We start from the raw sequence: 15,501 nt of genomic DNA, 5'->3' as shown, positions 1-15,501 counted from the left end.
TCTCCCGGTTTAATCGCTTCCTAAACCCTCTTTTCCCGGCAACAATTCATAAAATTCCTTCCAACGTGATTTAAACAGTTTTCTTAAACTTTATATACAATTCTTGTTTAGATTATGCCATATATATATATATATATATATATATATATATATATATATATATATATATATATATATATATATATACTAGCAGTGTACCCGTGCAAAGCGACGGGACACGTAGGTTCTTTCGGTAATATGTTTCCTTTACAAAAATATTATGTTCCAAAAGAAATTACATGTTGAAGACAATATAATCAAACTATGGTGTTATTTGTTACATGATACATCAAATAACCAATAAAAAGAAATCAGTCAAAACGGCACAAAATATTAATCGTGCAATACTTTTTTGTACACCACATTTGCTGTATAAATCCATCACCTTTTGAATTTTCGTTAGGCTTCACTAATACTTTTGTATTGCAACGTGAAACCCCTCTGGACAATGCAACATAAAGTTGTCCATGCGAGAATACTGGGTCTGGAAGATAGATACCTACATTTGGAATTGTTTGTCCGTGTGCTTTATTGATTGTCATTGCAAAGCACAATCGAATAGGAAACTGTTTCCTCTTTAGCTTGAATGGGAACATATCATCATCAGATGGACATAAAGGAATCTTAGGCAAAAATATCCTTTTCCAGCATGTTGACCAACAGCTATTTCTGCATCAATAACATTTTGCTGAAAGCTTATGCATATCAATCAGGTGTCATTACACAACCCATTTGTTGGGTCAATATTCCGTAACAGTATTATCGGGCATCGAACTTTTAATCGAAGGTAATGCGGAGGTAAACCACTAACACTGATCGAGTTTAAGAATTCCAACGGATAGAAGCCATTTTTATTATCTATGGCTTCATCGACACTATAGTAAATTCTCTCTTCTCCGTGAAATCGATCGATCATGTAATCGTTAATCGCATCGACACTATCATTTTTTGTGGATAATATTGTCCGCGATATGAGATAATCTGATTCAGACCTATTAAATTCCAAGGAGGGAAACACTGCATCAATCAAAGAATCCAATGATTTTTCTTTATCAGTGTATGGAATGACCATATCATCGGGGATGCGAATAAAACTTCCGTCCACTGTTTCTTTAACTCCATCACCGACCCGTAATAGAAAGTTTGAGAACCATGGATCAGTAAGTGCTCTCATATTTATTGTTAACCGCAACTTTATAATCGAAGACCAAAGAGGCGACATTCGTAGGCTAGAGTCTACAATTTGTGCTCGTGTCCCACGTCTTACGACTGGCAATACTTGTCTAAAATCGCCTCCCAGAACCATTATCTTTCCACCAAAAGGGAGTGCCACCCCAGTGATATCTTGCATTGTCCGATCAAACGCCTCCACCACCTGTCGCTTTGCCATCGATGCTTCATCCCATATGATTATTTTTGCAAGCCGAAGTATTTGAGCGGTACCGCTTTGTTTTTGGATTCTACAGAATGAGTTATTATCTGGAGTTAGAGGAAGTTTGAAACGCGAGTGAGCTGTTCTCCCCCAGGCATGTTATTAGCCGCAACACCCGATGAAGCTGTGGCGAGTGCAATATGACCAAGTTTGCGTATATTAACAAGTAAAGCTTTGTACATATATGTTTTTCCTGTTCCGCCAGGACCATCTATGAAGAACACTCCTGTACAACCAGTACACACATGCCTCATGATCTCATCATACGCATATTTTTGTTCAGGATTGAGAAACTCTTTGGCATGCAAATGGTCATCTTCCACAACTATAGAGCATTCTTCTTGTACCTCGCGAAAAACTCCAGACTGTAAATTCAAATCAGTGTTTACAGTCGGGAGATCAAAGTTATCAAGCTTGTTACCCATATATTGTAGGAATATGCTCATGTCTGTGAGGACCATATTTTGTACTCGATTAGCATTATCGTATTGTCTCCTATAATCTTCTGAGAGAGAATTGTAGTAGGCATTCCATAACTTGCGAACATCTCCAGGATCACAAAAAACTAATATCGTTGCAAACAATCTTCTGAGAGCATTTGGAAATTGAAACAAGGAGGCCTCTGCAAGACACTGCGATAAACTATCATTTGTCTCTATTAACCCTCTTTCAAGAGCCGCTTTTCGAAATGTGGGATGTCTTACGTTATTGACTGTATAGAGATCTTCAAAACATGTAGGACCCCTAATATGACATAATAACACGCGTAGATAGTAACGCTCACCTTCAGCAAGATTTGCAGAAACCAAACGACCTACTGCTGGTGATACTTTTCGAAGATTCCATAGATGCGATTCTTTATTCCATGTGAAGTGTTTGGGAAAATCTTTGTATACATATTGTCTTGCATTAATGTTTTCTTTATTCATCTTGAAAAATGCAGTCAACATTGATCTCTTATCTCTCTCCCTCTCAAAAATTGATATCATTGCATCATCATCAGTGAACCTAACCAGCTGTTGGTTCGGTAGATGCAATTGCAAAGTGATCACATTAGGGTGGATTTGATTAAGAGAAAAGCTAAAAATTCGCCATACTGCTTCCGGAGCGGAGACGTATCGTGCATCCTGAAAACGTTTTATCTCATTGATAACAACAGGTTGTGCATATGGATCAATATGGATAACTTGCTTGTCATGACCCTTGTAAATATACTTAAAGATGTATTTCACTGATGTTATACTCGAGCAAACCTCAACATTTAGATGGCAGTTGAACATCATCAACAACTTTGGGTTATATGGGACAACCCATCTATTATCCATCATAATACATTGTTTATTCACAACAACTCCATTATCTCTCCTTCGATAAACCGGATGTGCGTCCTTTCCTTGTGTTGTAGTTTCGTTGAATTGTCGAGGGTATCTAAAACGATAGGTTGGTGGATCGCCTTGCATACAAGAACATTTTTCGTTTAATGTACCGCAAGGACCATGTATCATGTGTGATTTGACCAGATCGTGTAGTATATGATACTTTGTCGGGTTTGGAATTTCGGCACACACATACTTGTTATAATGGTCTGCATTGGTGAGCTTCCATTCAGGTTTCATTATTAAGAGAAAATGTGCATGTGGTAAACAACGTTTCTGGAACTCTATTACATAAACATATGCACTCACCAAACCAAGGACGTGGCTCTTCAAGAGTTGTTCCTTAAGGTCATGTAACTTAGCACGAAAAACTCTTGCAACCAGATATGGTCTATCTTGAGCTGTCTGACAATGAAGTAACTCATTTTGGATTTCAGGCCAATTCAGATTGCACGTTATTGTAAGGACTATATCAGGTTTCCCTCAATCTTGAACTAAAGCAATAGCATCAAGAAATCGTCGTCGCATGTCACGAGGACCTCCGATGAAACTTGCTGGCAAAACAACACGTTGCCTAATCATACTTGGTTGTACCTCACCGGCATTGACACAATCCACAACACCTTGGTATAACTCCGCTCTTATTGTAGATTGGTTTTTTCTACAAAATTCCAAACGCGAAGTCTCAATCTTGATGTAGATATCTACCACAAATTGTTGTAATAATCTCTCTCCTAACATAATTACGTTCAAGTTTGATCGAATCTGCAACTTGTAACAGTAGTACTCCCGCATAATTATAGTTTTCCTACCCGTTCTTATATCAGTCTCTACATAATGATTAAATTGAAAAAATTATATCAATTTTTACATTTGTAAAATTTAACAATATTAAAAATGTGGCTATGCGTACCTTCTAGATCTTCATCGAAGTTTTGGTCGTCATTAGCCATCTCATTGAATGAAACCCCTTGTCTTAGTATGTTAGAATACCATCCAGGCTCACCATTTGGAAAGAATAAAGGATAACACAATGGATCATAACATCCCCAATAAGATTGAATTGTTTTTGGTTTGTCGGACCTTCCATAAACTATAATACTTCTTTTATATGCGGTTATGTTGTCATACCTTCAATCCAAATACCAGCAACCTGTGAAATTATATTATAGAAAAAATATGATTAAAACTGGTATGTAATTTGCATGGTTATATTTAATACATGAAACATTTATTTTATTTTCAAAAACATTTGTACATAATTAATTTTAAACCTCGGATGTGGTTGGCCGGTTGTACACCCTTTGGTCTAGTTCTACCGATGCATTTAAAGTGACTCTGTAATTTTCGAGCGGTCCTAGATCAGCAAGGCTATGAAATATTGCAACGTATGGGTTTGTAGCAAGAACGCGAGTCAAAATTTCAACAATTGGTTTAGCAAAAATTTTCCATTCGAGTCTATTTGACATCTCAGCTTCAACATCGTAAAAATACAATTGTAAGAACTTAGGTTCATCCTTTTTCCTTGGAACTAACTGGTCGATTCTATAGTATATTCCTCCATTCACACAAAAAGTGTATACCCCAGATGTCATATTGGCCATCGATTCATCCACTTCTACGCCCATTGATGCAAATGAATAGTTTGTGCTGTATGCACGTATATTTTTTCTAAACAATTTGCCTAATTTTGTTTCTGAGGTGAAAAGATTGTGTAATTCGTCAGGAATAGATGAGTCTGCCAACTTTGTCTTTCCACTCATGCAACAAAAGCCAGCAGATTCAAATTGTAGTCGTTTTGCCCCACAATATCTACATATGTCGTTGAACTTCACCACACGATGTTTTTTACGGATACCGGCGAAAACAAAAGCATATGGATCATCCGAGACGCTACCATTTTGTATCGATGGAGTGACATTGCCATGGATACAACCTTGTGGATCTGTAGACATTTTATTCAAATAGAATATATAAATATAAGACTACTTGACTTACATAATTGAAGTATTATGAAATAAATAAATACTAACTTGTTGATGTCAAAATTTGACTTATCAATTCATCTTGTACTGGCGGATTGACATTGCCCTCAATATAACTTTGCACACCTTAAATTTTTTGATAAAATAATACATGTATAATAGAAATTATTTACAAAATAATATTATTTATATTCATTAGTTAAATGTAATATAAATAAAATTAAAATAATTAAACATAATTATTAGCCAATATATATGATATTTTTCGGTAAAAATCAAATACTAACCTATTGATGTTGAAATTTGAGTTATCAATTCATCATGTGGAGGTAGTATTACGTCAGACTGACTTTGAATACCTACGTATGAAACAATAATCAAATATAATCATAACAAATAAAAACACTACATTAACATATGAAACGTAGTCAAAATCATAAAAGGAAAGTTAAAAACCTAAAAATAATATAAGTTCGAATGTGTTAAAACCATAAATTTTAACAGTCTTGCAACCAAGTATAAAGTACTGGAAATTAAATAATGTTCAATAATATCTTCCAAGTAATGCTATCATTAATGTATTCCTCTAATCCAATCAGCATCATCCATTATTGGGTCGACCTCAAAGTCACTTAACAAAATAGATACCAAAAAATTACATGAAAAAATATTGAATAGGTAATATACATTCTTTGATGTATATAAAATAATAGTAATGATATAATTTCTAAAATTAAATTTTAAATCAAAGTCTGAGATATTTTTTTCCTCCCAAACACAAAATTCCCTAATGGTCGATATATTCCACCATGCATTTATGCGGTCCAAAGCCGAAAATTCATGAACATTGATATGATTAATATCCATTTGAACTGAAAAATTTAAGTTTAAAAGTAAATGATATATTTGTTATTATTTTATTTTGCAATTATTTGTTTCAAATCATAGATAGTATCTAAATTAAAATGTTGCTACCTATAAGTTTCATTATAGAGGAAAAAATATAATATACTTTTGTACAATATTACTATATTAAATATAGTTCGACATTTAAATTATACAAAAGTATGATATAGTTATAAGATATAGATTAAATTAAGTAAATGAATCTGGTAGGAAATAGATCAATTAAAATAATTAAATGTATTTACTTTTTCTAAACTTGGGAATCAATTTGGGGGGTTTTTCAAAAAAGAGAATATGAAACGTTAAATACATTGAACACAACCAATTCGGTGGATGAATCCCTTTGTCTCTCTCTTTCCTCGTTTCTATATATCACGGATCCTTGATATAACCCCACCGCTCCACCGCCTACCTACTCTTTTCGTCCCTTACATAACCCCTTTCTGCATTGTTCTAGTTTTCCACCGACTGGGTAGACGACCTAAACCGTTCACTGCCACCCTTCTCCTTTTTCCCATTGTCTTCTATGAAGCCGATTCACGAAAACACACAACTCTCCTTTCGTTTCCTTTTACCCAAGGCTGCATCATAGAGGAGAAGTTGGACATGGATGATGGAGAAAGCAGCTTGATTGGTTTACAAGTTTACTCCCTTGCTCAGACTGCTCATATCCAAATCTACGTCGGTGGATTTACCTGTAATTTTCTGTCGTCGGCTTCCAAACACTGGATCTTCGATTTTCCGTTTTATTATTTGCTTTCATCTCCTAAGTGTAACATACACGTTTTGAAATCGTGTTATGTAATTTGAAAAGTTAATAATATTATGAAATATTATGTGAAATTGAGTGTTGAGTTCTAACAGATAGTTTTTACTAGAAACGAAGTAAAACTATGTTTAGAATCATTCATAAAATATTGGAAGTCTTATAAGATTTCAATTAAAAGCCAAATAGTGAAATTTAGCGAAAATATAAAATTTGAAATAAGTAAAATTTTATTATAGAAAGTTGTAAATAATCTCGTTAGAAACATTTAGGCGAAAACCTCGTCGAAATCCGAGTTATAACGAAGAAGTTATGACCAATCGAAGATCCGCGACATAACCAGCACGACACCGAATGACGTAAAAAGTGAGTTTTTGATAAACTACTTTTTAGCCTTGGTGATCTAAATGAAAGTCGTAGTATTTGTTAAACCGAGAATTTTCATAAAAAGAACGCGGAAATCTGACTTTATATGAAGAAGTTATGATTTTTCTAAGTTTCGGCTTAGCAGTAGACAACTAAAAACTCGAATTTTAGATCGAGTGATTTTTAGCCGACACAACCTAAACGAGAATCGAAGGTCTCGTCATTAGCAGTACAACGGTAAAAAGTCTGACGAAAACGGACGTCGGATGAAGAAGTGATAAATTTTTAACGGATTTACCAGTCCCGGTCTGTTAAAAATAATAATATAAAAATAAAGTCAAAATTTTCCGACGATGTCTAAACGAAAGTCGTAGAGCATAATTTTCCCTACGCGTGCATATAAAGAAGGTAAAAAACGGAGCCAATATGAGAAAGTTATGGATTTTACAAGTTTGGGCACAATTTTCGAGAATTTTCGCATGAATAGTGCCAGCCACGTCACCCTCGCTCTGAGCTGGCCACGTGTCCGAAGCTGCTGCGTGGCGCGTCCGAGAAGCGACGCGTGTCGTACAGGTGTCCGAAGTCGATCACGTGATTCTCGCATGCGTCCCTCGTGCCCGACCCGCGTGTTGTTTCCTGATTCGACCGAGGATGCTGGCCCGATCCGAAGCTAGTAGCTGCGTCATCCGACCAGTCCGAAGCGCACACCTGTCTAACCCTCGCATCCAAGCCTCGCCCAAGCAGCCGCGTGTTCCGAGCCTCGCAGACACCTGCCCTCTCCCCCTCGCTTCGGATCCGAGGCTTGCACCTATATAAGGGTTGCGAGACCTCCCGGGTAAATGTTAGAAATTTGCCACTTTTTACCCCTAAACTTATATTTCCTCTACTTCCACTTCCCCCGAAGCCCCGGTACTGATTCCAACGCCCGAAACACGCCCCGAAATTCCCGAGAAGCGTGAAAAATTTATCTTTTCGGTTTCGAAGCCCAACCCTCGCAGGGCCCGATTTTGCAATAAATCTCCTGGTTTTCAACGAATAAAGTCATATTTAGAGCCGAAATGCTGCACAAATTATTACTTTGACCCCCGGTTAATTCAAGGTGAGTTTAATATATAGGAACAATTGTATGTTATGTGTTATATGTGCTATGTGCTTTTCCATGTTATCATCTCGTGTTATTATTTCTCCTATTTTTATAGCAAGGCTATACCTCTGACCACGAAGTGTATGACATAGGCATCACTTGGGTATTGGTATGTACCATTGACCATGAAGTGTATGACATAGGCATCACTTTGTCCTCGGCAGTATGCTAAGATAAGGCTGAAAGCCTAAATATTCTAGCAAAATGATATTCCTGAGTATTTTCTGTGCCACTTGTGCTGAAACTTTATTGATTGTATATCAAGTATGGAAATTGTTATGTCTCATTGATTGATATGGAAAGCTTTTCACATATGCCTTTGTTGTTCCTTGTTCCTCTTTGCTTCTTCCATATTGAAGTATATATATGGCATAACGTTATATTGTATCTATTATTGAACTCACTAAGCGTCACCGCTTACCCTCTCAATGTTTAACAAATTTGCAGGAGATAAGTAATCAGAGTAGTCATATACTGTTGGAAGGTTTAGAATAGTTGTAATATTACTTTTGTATTTCGGTTTTTGTATAAAATTACAATATCCTGGGTAGTTATGTAAAATCTTAAGACATAGTCGGTTTGTATCCAATCTTTTGTAATCACTTTATCAATGTAAGATATTGTTTTATAAATATGCATGTAGCATGTTTTGGAGTAACTATATTTGCAGAAATACGAAAGTGAGGGTCTTTCAATCATGGTATCAGAGCGGTGGTTTAAGTGAACTAAATCCCATGGATTGGTATTTAGACTTAAACTATTGGAAGTTCAATATATGAACTGAATCATTGTAAATATATGGATACAAACCATAGGAAATACTTAAGTGGGGTATTGGGTAGTGATAAACCCTAGTATTCTAAGATATTAAGTTACTTCAAAAATTTTAGAGAATTAGTTTATGTGAACTAGGAATTTTGAGAATTCCTAGATTTAATCATAGATTGTGAAGTAAAGATGATACGATATGTATCTAGTATACTTTAGGTTGAATACCTAATGGGGACAAGCACTAGAATATTAAGAGGAGATATGCCTTATATTCTAATATGTGCTAAATGATAAATGAATATAGCATACCTTAGGTTGCTTGCCTTATTGCTATTATTTAAGAAAGTTTACGTTCTGTTGCCGACCTTGATTTAGAAGAGAAAATTTTATGTTTAGAATTCTAAGAATTTCTGTATTAGAATTTACATGAAACTTTTCGAAGTGATAAAGAGATTTATGATAGTCGACATCGATAAGTTTGTAGATAAACGATCGAGGGATATCGTAAAATAATATTTACCAAGTGAAATCGTAAATAGTGGATTAATACCAATAGAGTGGTGTTGTACATTCAAAGTATAAATTTGATGAAATAATAACATCTTTAGAAGAATGATGTACGTTTGAAACACATTTGGGCGAGATAAATGTGTTGGTACAAATCCACGAAGTTGTTCCACCGCTGTCCTGATTGAAGCAGTGATTGTTTATAGAAATCGGAAGAACCGAAGATGGTGATAAATACTTCAACAGTATTGAAATTTATGTGGTACAAGATTTAGAAGAATTAAAAGAAGATCAAAGGAAAGGCTAATGAAGTTTTCAGACTCAATAGGCCAAGGCTTTGTGATATAGTATGTAGTTCGAGTAGTAACCCTATACAAGATGCTCAGACTTAGTATTTAATAATACTGAGTGATGATTCACTTCTATCACATCCTTATGAAAGTTCCATTGTGTGTTAAGCCGACTTTAACATACATGATTAGGATGGTGAATTAAGTCATTTAGTAATAAAAGGTTAATTAACTTACTTGTTTAAGTACGATAGAATGCTTAGTTGAAGAAGCAATACAACCATAGTATCGTATGAGAAGAGATGTTGTAGTCAGGAATGACAGAGAACCAAGTTGAAGCTAGTAGAGCTTGTTGAGATACAACTATAATGTGGACTTCTTAGGATAGACTCCTATGAAGTAGACTTAGACTTACTTATATACATGAATGACGATGTCATGAAAGGATAATGAAACCAACAAATGTGCATGATGGTTTGCATGAGTTAGAAGATGATGCAAGTAGTTGAAGACCGTTTGTCTCCATGCTGCTAAAGTAAATTTTGGTATAGTGTGTCTTGCAGAGTAGACACTACCCGAGAAAGAATTTATATGAAAAATTAGAAGTAAAATTTCTATCGACCTATGAAAGAGTATTAGAATATCCTAGTTCGAGCTTATACATAAAAAGAATTCTAGAAGGTGAATTTAAGTAATCCACGATATGTTTGATAGAAACGCGAAAACCCTAGTTGAGTCTAGGAGAAATTGATGTATGTATTTGTTTGAGCACATTCATGTGTAATAAGTTGTTTTGTGATTTTAAATGGTGACTTGGAAAACTGCGAGACAATACTTGGGACGAGTATGAGTAGGTGTGAATGATAGTAGAGGCCTATACTATCGAAAGCACAGGACTCACGCTTGGATCAGGGAAAGTCACAAGGTTACCAAGAAGCTAGTAAATGATTCCATTTTATTCATGTGTGTCGTTACCTTCGTTTAGGTAATAACTAAGAAGATAATTATCGTTCAAATCTTAAGGTCATATAGAGTGAAGTCCGGTTAATATAACTCTACAAAGATAAAGTTGATTGGTTTAGAAAGCCATGTATTGAGTAATGACGAAACTTCAGTCAAGAAGGAGATGGTCGAGATGGTCGATAGAAATATAACGATCTTCATTAAAGAATTAAGCAACCATTAACTAGAGATGTTACCTGTTATGAAGACGATAAAGAATTTAGTTATTCATGGAAGGATTACAGTATGAAATCCGTGATTTAGTAATCAATCGAAATATTCTGTCATTTGACAAAATTGATGTATATGTCCGAAAGCACGAATTAGAGATACGTGGTGCTATTCTTTCTGTTCCGAAGCATCCACGTGTTGATCAAACTCTTTTTGTTTTCTTTATTCCATCAGCTCGATTTATTCGATCAGATTCTAATACAAGAGTTTGGTTCGTTATGTGTTTTGTGCGTTATAAAATCAAAGGTCATTAGAATAAGACCATACGAGTTGTTGTTATAGCAAAAGTAAAGGCCTTATCTTGGTTTTAGTCTATAAACCAAGAAGGAGCAGGAGTCTGCAATGAGAATTGAGTTTTAACTCAAAGATTAGGATCGAAGGCCCAATAGAGAATGATGAGCGGGTGCAGGTTTGAGCACCGCTAGTAATTAAGAAGTTTGAAGAGTTTTACAATCGTTTGGCAAACCAAAAGTTAAATATCGTACATTTTAGATTACCACAGAAGAAGTAAGTTAGGACTCGAATGTTGTGACTAGTAATTTTCTCGTAAACTTTAGATCTGCTCACATCTTATTTGATTGTGATGCCTCAGATTCTTTCGTGCCTTATAAATTCACACAATATTTTCAAATTGCTTGTTACGAAATTATCCAATCATTTCATATAGATAACATAGGAAATATATCATTACTTGCTGATAAAGTCTATAGAGATAGTGTCATAGGAATTGAAAGTTATAATCTTTTTGCTAACCTAATTCCTATCTCCTTGCCCAACTTTGATATTATTCTCGGCATGGAATGGTTTTCAAAGAACCACACAAAAATCTTGTGCTACGAAGAGATAGTATGCATCCCTATTGAAGAAGAGGATTCTATTTATGTCTACATTGAAAATAATAACTTATTTCTTAAAAACTCGTAAATTTATATCGAAGGGATATTCTACTTATCCGGCTTATATAGTTAATACCTTGAAAGAGGACAAGAAAACTGTGAATGATAGCATTTGGATAATTATCGACCGGCTGATTAAGAGTGCATATATTCTCGCCATACGTGAAACGGCTCCATTGGAGAAATACACATAAGTTTACTTAGACGAAATCATCGCGAGACATGGTGTGCCACTAAAGATTATTTCCGATCGTGATACTCACTTCACTTCTCACTTTTGGGCGAGTATGAAATGTGAATTGGGATCTCGAGTTGCTCTCAACACAACTTATCTTCCCCAGACAGATGGTTGGACGGAGAGAACAATCCAAACAGTAGAAGATATGCTTCATGCATGTGTCTTAGAGTTCGGTAGTAACTGTGAACACCATTATGTTGGCATAATGTAGGACAGAAAATACTTGGAGGCCATGGATTGATTCAATATACCACTGATAAGATTAAATTAGTATGAGAAAGAATGAAAGTTGTCGCACCCCAAAACCGGAACGGCGGAAACGTTCTGGGGCGGAGGACGTCATGTACAGTATCATAACAATGCATAATAGTAAACAAGCAACAACATCCATTGCATCAATATAATAATGTTAATACAAGCGTGTTCTGTATAGTTTATAAGACACCAAAATATGAATCAAAATAAAAGATGAGTCTTGAATGTGCTCCATCTTCTCAAAAGCGTCATCGGTACCTGTCTACTGATGACCTGAGAATACAAGTTATTTTGAAGGAGTTTATCAGCATTAAAGCTGGTGAGTTCATAAGTATTTAGTGTCATTGCTTGTATGAAAATGTTTGTAAGTTTGAAGAAAATGTTTGTAAGTTTTCAATGTAAATGTTTGTAGTGAATAATTGTATCTCCTAGAAAATCCTATATTTTCTACTAAAAGTGGCCTTCTACCAAGGCATCAATGTTCTGTATGTTTGTTTCATGTAAAAGTGTGTATTTTCCCAAGTATGACTATTATTAACTAAATATAGTTTAAAAATTTATGAATATGTGAGAAGATCACAAAGTAAATGTAATAGAGAAAATAATGTTTTACCTCAGCAATAACACTGCTGGCTATAAAGTGATAAAATTCAGACTCCAGGTAGTATTAAATGTACAATACCCCTCGGGGAGTCTAACATAGTCTTTAATCTTTAGTTGGTTAATTAAAGGCTTAAATGTGAACTCGTATGTAAGCATGCTGATCGACGACTGAATAATTGATGACCCTCCGGTGTCATATGTAGTGAGGTGACATTTTGTCATCCCTTGGCCTTATCGGCTGGGACTGTAGCTAGCAGTCGGGGTGTGGGAGTGTCTGTCCCGTATAGATCTATACACACAATGCCCGCTCTCCCTCCAGGAGACTCTGGTTACAAAATGATACAACACGGTCTTGTTGAATCCGAAAATAGTGTGTCACATTCTAGTTATCATATTCTAATGTTTGTATAGTAAGTCATAGTGTAGTAATGTTCTCTCTATACTAGTGTATAGTATATTCTCTTGTATAGTGACTAATGTGTATTGTATTTCGTTATAGTATGTTTGTAATGACTTGTAAATGTACTGACTCTTGTATGCTTCGTTGTACTAGTAATAGTGAGTAGTAATCTCTTAAACTATACCTATTATAGTTTACTAGTAATGTTGTTTGTATGCCTTTGCTACCCAAAGGTACTGAAGTGAAGTAAAAGCCTTTATATCTAAACACATATATATGATATATAACTATGGTTTCAACGACATTCGGACAAATAACAGGATACCTTAAGTCCACAACCAAACAAGGAACAGGAAATAAAGTGAGCTATCAGTCCTAAGCCCTTCAAATCTTACTTATATAAATATATATGTATAGACATGAGTTTGACAATAATATAAGTTTAAAAGAGTTTGATAAAGGATTTAGCATTTAAAAGAGTTTAATAAAATGTTTTGAAGTGTTTGAAATCCATAAGTTTGATAACAATTTGAAAGTAATAGAAAATCTTTCTGTTCGTTCTAGTTATTAATCACATGTGATTAATGTAATAACTAGAATGTTTCAACTTGTATTCCCCCCCCCCCCCATAAAAGCATTTAAAGTCATTTCAAAGGTTGATTAAGGGGTATGAACTCACCTGTAGTGAGTAGTTTGGATGGAAGTGCTGGATAGGATGCTAAGTGTCAAGTGAGGACTTGAGTACACACGGATCCTATTTAACATATAATGACACATATATGTATCTAATTAGTGATTAAACAACTAATTAAGCAAGTATAAACACCCTAGGACATGGAAAACACTTTGATTCAAGTGCTAGAAGTGCAAAGGGTTGTATCTAAGGCTTGTAGGGCCTCACATTGGAGTTTACGGCCCATGGGTTCACGGCCCAAAGTGTTTACGGCCCATGGGTTTACGGCCCAATGAGTTTACGGCCGTAAACTCATGGTATCTTGTTCCATTTTGTGTGTTTAAGGTCCTATGTTCTTCCTTGAGGTGTTCTAGACTTAGATCCAAGGCTTAGGAAGGAGTTGTGGCAACATTGCACCACTAACTAGGGTTTACGGCCAAGGGAGATTGCCTTGGCCGTAAACACCCTTTTGTTTCAGATTTCTTGATGTTAACAAGGTGTTTAACAACTGATTCAAGTATACAACAAGTTAAGGATAGTGTACTTACGTTTTGAAGGCAAATGGGGGTGTTTTCGGCCCAAAACACTTAAGTGTTCTTGGTGTTCTTGAGGATCTTGAAGATCTAGACTCAAAAGATGAGATTTGTGGATGAATTCGAGAGTGAATCAAGAAGAAGAGATGTATTAACACATAGAGGGAAGGAATCACTTACATTTTTGAAGTTTGGAAGCAAAAGTCTCAAGATCCTTGAGAGAGAATTCCGAATTCTTGGGCTTGGAATGGTGAAAATGAAGGGAAAATGACTAAGGACCATATATATAGCATGTTGTTTACGGCCACCATGGGTTTACGGCCGTAAACTCATGGTTCCTGGCCGTAAACACCTCTTTAGAGGGTTTATGGTTTGCTTGATAGTTTACAACTTCAATGGACACTTCCTATCACTCATTCTTTGGATATACTAGGCTCGGAATGCTCAAATAGACTCAAAATAGTGCTAGAAGTTAGTAGGAACAAGTCTAACTTTGATTGGATTGAATGGTTTGTACAAGATTGAAATTTCGGGTTGTCACAAAAGTGGCCCAGGATCGACAAAAGTTCTATGCAGAAAAGAGAAGATGACCCATAGAATTCCAAGTGGGTGATACTGAAGGTATCCCCGTGGAAAGGTATTATGAAATTTGAGAAGAAAAGGAGATTGAGTCCTAGATTGTTGGACTTTTCAAAATTTTCTAGAGAATTGGTCAACAAGCATATCACTTGGAATTGCCTAAAGATTTGGTAGATATAGATGATATATTTCATGTAAGATATCCACGTAAATACTGAGCGTATATGATGAAATGATTCCATTATCCGAGGTGAAACTGGATAATAAGTTAACTTATGTAGAAGAGCCCGAAGAAATCGTAAACGAAAGAACGAGTAAGCTACGTAATAAAGAAGTAGAGTTGGTGTTTGTCAAGTGGAAACACCATCGAGGCCCAAACTATACTTAGGAAGAATAAGAATGAGATAAGAGCGAAATATCCTCATTTGTCTAAATCGTTGTGATTTCGGGGACGAAATCCTCAAAAGGAGGAGGTGTTTGTAACATACACGTTTTGAAATCGTGTTATG

At 35.5% G+C, this 15,501-nt stretch overlaps 2 protein-coding genes across 2 annotated transcripts; both read right to left on the bottom strand.

The window, feature by feature from the left end:
* Positions 1-748: 748 nt before the first annotated feature.
* Positions 749-1,429, bottom strand: LOC145111273 (uncharacterized). The gene has a single exon (XM_079047567.1). The coding sequence runs from the start codon at positions 1,427-1,429 to the stop codon at positions 749-751; it is 681 nt and encodes a 226-aa protein (XP_078903693.1).
* A 95-nt stretch (positions 1,430-1,524) lies between these two features.
* LOC145111272 (uncharacterized) lies at positions 1,525-2,796 on the bottom strand. Its single transcript, XM_079047566.1, has one exon. It carries the CDS (start codon positions 2,794-2,796, stop codon positions 1,525-1,527), a length of 1,272 nt encoding a protein of 423 aa, XP_078903692.1.
* Between the last annotated feature and the right edge of the window lie 12,705 nt (positions 2,797-15,501).

Source organism: Lactuca virosa, chromosome 5 (assembly GCF_052849685.1).
Source record: "Lactuca virosa cultivar CGN04683 chromosome 5, Lactuca_virosa_CGN04683_v6, whole genome shotgun sequence".
Lineage (NCBI taxonomy): Eukaryota > Viridiplantae > Streptophyta > Magnoliopsida > Asterales > Asteraceae > Lactuca > Lactuca virosa.
This window is presented reverse-complemented; position numbering and strand designations above follow the sequence as displayed.